General features: G+C 53.0%; 1 protein-coding gene across 1 annotated transcript; it reads right to left on the bottom strand.

Moving 5' to 3' along the window:
- Positions 1-547: 547 nt before the first annotated feature.
- On the bottom strand, positions 548-2,945 carry RHOB (ras homolog family member B). Its single transcript, XM_064448119.1, has one exon. It carries the CDS (start codon positions 2,652-2,654, stop codon positions 2,064-2,066), a length of 591 nt encoding a protein of 196 aa, XP_064304189.1. The 5' UTR covers positions 2,655-2,945; the 3' UTR covers positions 548-2,063.
- Positions 2,946-5,190: the final 2,245 nt, after the last annotated feature.

The following is a 5,190-nucleotide window of genomic DNA, read 5'->3' as shown; positions in this document are numbered from 1 at the left end:
CAAGCATAGCCTCCTGCTTCTAAATCAACAGCAAGCCAAGCCTGTCCAAATGTTGTACAGGGGTATGCACTCCAAGCAAAGGGGAGGTCACTAATAAAAAATGGTTTTATCTAAATATTTTGCTTGAAAAGTAAGCCCTACTGCCTCTGCTACTTGCAGTTCTCTGCCTCTTTTGTTGCCATGCAAGCCCAAACCTCACCCCAGCCGCCCAGGGCAGCGGGTAAACGGGCACCGGAGGCCAAGCCTGCCACACACAAGGCAGGGGTGCTTGTTGTGCTTAGCAGCAGCAAGGATAAGATTAGTCACCACCCTGAATTTTGAGTACACTTCCACCCACCATCTGTACAGAAAAATAAAGGAAGCAGCTCCCCCATAGGAAAATATAGCCACCATTCCTCTGAAAGCTGCCAGACAGGTCTTTCGGCCAGGGGAGAAAATACAAACAGGACAGCATGCAGGCAAACTCTGGTCGAGTCCAACACCATCCAGGTGTACTGCTGCAAGCTGAGGACAGTCTCCATAAATCACAACGCAGCTTTCACAAGTGTCAGCATAGAATCTTTTAATACTTTACATAAAAAACTGCATACACAGTTCATAATTTTATGTAAACATCATGTACATCTCCGTTTTTGCCATGTCAGTTTATTAAAATCAAAAACAGAAAACAGCCTCAGTACCACTGTTGAGGGAAAAGGGAGAAAAGTAAACAAAACATAAATGGATATATTGTTCTCTGAACCAGAGAAACACAAGATTATTTTCACCTGGATTGGCTACCCTGTGAAAATAAAGTTTTAAATAAACCTAGATTCTTTAAGTTGCCCTTTAGTATTAAAGTCTGATGTATTCACTGCATGAAGAACAGTGCTTTCACCCATTGTTTCCAGAGCAAAAAGATACAGTGGTTTCATTTTGTCTTGTGTTGAAATCACAATTTAAAACAAGACCCAGATGAGGTTACTGAGCAAGAATGTTTCCAATGCTACACTGTTGTATGCAGATGACAAGTGCATTGAGTAATTTAAAAAAAAAAAAAAAATCCACCAAGTTGTGCAAAGTAATTTCTTTTGAAAAAAAGAAAACAAAACCAAAACTTTTAAATAAACCCAAATGAACATATTTGCAGAAGACAACGTTAAGGAAGGAGCAGGCACCAAGATCATAATATGGCAATATCATCTCCTTCCCCCTTGCTCATCCTGCCTCATCCATCAGGAGGAAGATGTCCAGCAAGGACAGAGCAGTTCAGCTTTACTTTCCAGCCTGGAGGCTTCTGCAGCTGGCATCAGTTCAAGGCTCACGTTATCAGCAGGCATCTGCCACTCAGGGCAAGTTCCTTTGCACAACGCAAGTCCCAGCTGGGCATCCCCTCCCCACCTCACTGTAAATAAGCACCCCCTGCACCACCCCAGTTTGCACAAGACAGAAAAGGTAAGATATATACAGGCTTCACTTGGGATGACCCTCCCCTCCCAGTCTCAGTCTTCAGGGCATGAACTTCCACAGCAGGTCAGGCTCAGGCCTAAACATCTGCAGGAGAGGCGAGGGGTGCTGCAGGCAGCCTGGGAGATGCGGCCCCCCTCCCCAGCCTGCCTGGGGGGGGGGCACATGCAGGCAGGAGGCAGAAGTCCCGTCAAGCATCTCAGCCCTGCCACGTTCCTCTTGCAAAAGAGAGGAAGCTGGCTGGGAGCTGGGAGCAGCAGGTTGTGGGCAAAGGAGAAGAGCTGGGTACAGTTTGCTCAGTCCAGTCTCAGCAGCTTTTTGTTGTTGAGTGTCTGCAGTTAACTCGCAGGGGCCGGTGGTTGGAGAAGGCTTCTCCCCACTTTATTCCCAATACTCAGGGCATGCAATCCCCCCCTCCCTCTGTCCCCACGCCTGAGCCATCACAACCCTTTTTGGCCAAGGCTAAGGGAGTGTGCTCCCTCCCTTAGCCCCCACCTCAATCACCAACCCCCAGCGGGGGCGTCAGGCAGATGCCATGTGCGTGCATAACCCAGCTCCTCTCCGCCTGCCAACAGGTAACCCAGGTGCTGTGCCCAGCACCACGCTCCAGCCGCACCCTATAGGACTTTGCAGCAGTTGATGCAGCCGTTCTGGGTGCCGTAGCGCTTCTGCAAGGCCGCCCGGGTGGCGGTCTCGAAGACCTCCCGGACACCCTCCTTGGTCTTGGCTGAGCACTCTAGGTAGTCGTAGGCCTGGATGCGAATGGCCATGGCGCGGCCATCCTCGGTGCGCACCGGCTCCTGCTTCATGCGGGCCAGCTCATTGCGCACATGCTCATCGTTGCGCAGGTCTTTCTTGTTGGCCACCAGGATGATGGGGACATTGGGGCAGAAGTGCTTGACTTCGGGCACCCACTTCTCCGGGATGTTCTCCAGCGAGTCTGGGCTGTCCACAGAGAAGCACATGAGGATCACATCGGTGTCCGGGTAGGAGAGGGGTCGCAGGCGGTCATAGTCCTCCTGGCCAGCCGTGTCCCACAGGGCCAGCTCCACCTGCTTGCCATCCACCTCAATGTCAGCCACGTAGTTCTCAAAGACAGTGGGCACATAGACCTCAGGGAACTCATCCTTGCTGAAGACGATGAGGAGGCAGGTCTTGCCACAGGCACCGTCCCCCACCACCACCAACTTCTTGCGGATGGCAGCCATGGCCAGGCTCGTCAAGCTGGCCTTGCCGTGCAGCAGGACGATGGCAGCGCCCTCCTCCCCGCAGCCGCCGCCTTCCTCTCGCTTCTCACAGGGCACCGTGGCGAGCCGAGCCCGCGCAGGCAGGCGGGCGCACCCTCCTCTCTCCCCGCACCGTGCCTCCGTCCCCCGCCTCAGGGGAAGCGCTAAGCCCGCAGCAGGCGCCGCCGGCCCCACTCAGCTCGGGTCTTCGCGGGGGAAAAGCTGCCGCCGCCCCGCACACACAGCTCCGCGCCGCCACTGCCGCAAGCTGCGGGCCGCAGCCGCTATTTAAAGGCGCTCGCGACTTTCTTAATATAGCCGGCCAATAGGCAGGCAGGGAGTGAGGTCATCCCCGGCGGAGAGCGCCGCGATTGGCGGGAGGCTGCGGGCGGGAGGCGGGGTGTGGAGGGGAGGAAGGGCGGGGGGTTGTGGGGGGCGAGCGGCGCTCGGCCCGCGGCGGGGGCGGCCCTGAGGGGCGGCGGGGTCGTGCCGTGCCGTGCCGTGCCGTGCCGTGCCGTGCCGTGCCGTGCCGTGCCGTGCCGTGCGGCGAGGCGAGGAGGAGCGGGGCCGGTGGTTGTGGCGTGTTTGGAGCCGGGCTGGGGGGCGGCGGGGCCGCGCCACGCCGCGCCGTGAGGCGGCCCGCGCAGGAGGCTGAGGGCGCCCTGCGGACAGTGGTGCCGCAGCTCCGGAGGAGCCCGGGGCAGGTCCTCCGGCCGCGCCGTGCCGCCGGCGGGGAACCCTCCCACCCCGGTCCCTGCCCCGGTTCGTGGCGCCCCGCTGGACCCCGGGCGGCGGCTGTGCGGCGGGGCAGGTCCGGTCCCTGCCGTGGCCCCCGCCCGGGGCGGCCGGGCGAGCAGCGGGGAAAACCGCTGTGTTTTAAAGCCCAAGCGAAGTGGAACTCAAATTATTGCAAATAAAACAAAAGCCTTCCTGGATATTAACTGGAAAAACGTAGGACTCGACCACTTCCCTTCCTTACAGGCAAAAATCAATCGTGTGAGTCTCTCTTTTGTGCCAGGTTTTGGCCAAAAGGGAACAGAGGAATTATAAACGGGAGAATTAGCAGACTTGAACTGAAATGCCTTCTTGGTCTCAATTTACAGAGATATCGGGAGTCACGGTAATGAAAAAATGAACGTGGAAAATAAATGAGCGCGAAAGGCTGGGGCTTCAGACGGCTCGGAGGATAGGGTGTGCGTGCCTCAACGTGAACGGACGGCTCACGCTGGGCGCGCTAATAAAGCCGGGCCTTGGGAAGTTCCACACTGAAATGACCGGTAGCGATTCGCTATGTCCCTGTTGCCGCTGTCGCTCTGAAGAGAGCTGCAACGCTGGGTGTTGTCTCATGCTCTTTTCCTGCAAGCCTTTTCACTGAAACGATGCCCTGTGGCTACTGCCTCTCAGGGTTGGATCCAAAGTGTTCTCTTCTGCTAGCCAGCGCTGGCACTAGTGAACAGAACACAAACGAGCAATTTGAACAACGTGATTGTTATTAAAAATTGTATTTAGAAATATCCACTTGAAGAGCAGAGGCACCACTGAGTCTGCTTCCCTGCTCTAGTTGTACCTCCTCAAGCAGCGGGGTTGGACAAGATGATCTCCAGCGGTCCCTTCCAACCCCCACCATTCTGTGACTGTATATCAAATTGTTACTTGCAGTAGGCTGCTGCAGATGTGTGTCAACAGGGCAAATGGTTCGCTCATGGTTCGCTTAACCCTAGACATTGAAATATAATTCATCTTCTGTGAGATCTTTATAATTTGCATTTTTCCCTGTCAAAAGAGCATGTCCCTGGATGGTGATGGATGGATCTGTACTTTGATCTTACATAGTTTGTACAGCAAATTTTACATAATAACATAATAATGAACATACTTAAATTTAAAACTATGTTCAAAAAAACACAGAAATAAAGTGTAGTCGTAGACATCGGTGTTCTCCAGTACCTCTGGCCTTTTAACGGGCTACATTTCTGATTTGCTTTGTCCCTTCACATTTGTTGTCACCGCTCACAGTTTTAAATTCTTCACGAAACAAAAAAAAAGTTACCTATGTGGAAGTCTTCCCCATGCTGGCGTGTCCTTCTGGTGATGGAGCGTTAGCAGCTTGTAGCTATTTTCTCTATAAATATAATCATAAGCATGTAGAGCCATTCTGATAGGCATTTAGAGTTAATTTGCTGTATAATGTAAGTCTTTTAAAATCCATTTGCTGTTTTAAGTCTCTGGAAGCTCTTCAGCGATACTAAACTGTTCGTGGATTTTCCACTGGAGTTCAGAGCCACCTTGCGGCGACCCCGCTCCAAAGCTGGAAAGCTCTACCTCTGGGGTGGCAGCAGGAAAAGCTCTAATCATCTTACAGATCGTGAGAGGTGCTGCTTAAATATGCTTTTGAATCAGTTTTTATCTGACTTTTGGGTGGCACGAGGAATCATGCCTGGATATTTGGTTTTGCCTTTTAATGAGCTTCATTAAATAGAAAAAAGAATCATCCAAATGAGCAAGTATGTTCATCAAC

The sequence above is a fragment of the Phalacrocorax carbo genome, chromosome 3 (assembly GCF_963921805.1).
Source record: "Phalacrocorax carbo chromosome 3, bPhaCar2.1, whole genome shotgun sequence".
Classification (NCBI taxonomy): Eukaryota; Metazoa; Chordata; class Aves; order Suliformes; family Phalacrocoracidae; genus Phalacrocorax; species Phalacrocorax carbo.
Note: the sequence above shows the minus strand (reverse complement) of the source record. Positions and strands in the feature narration are given on the sequence as shown.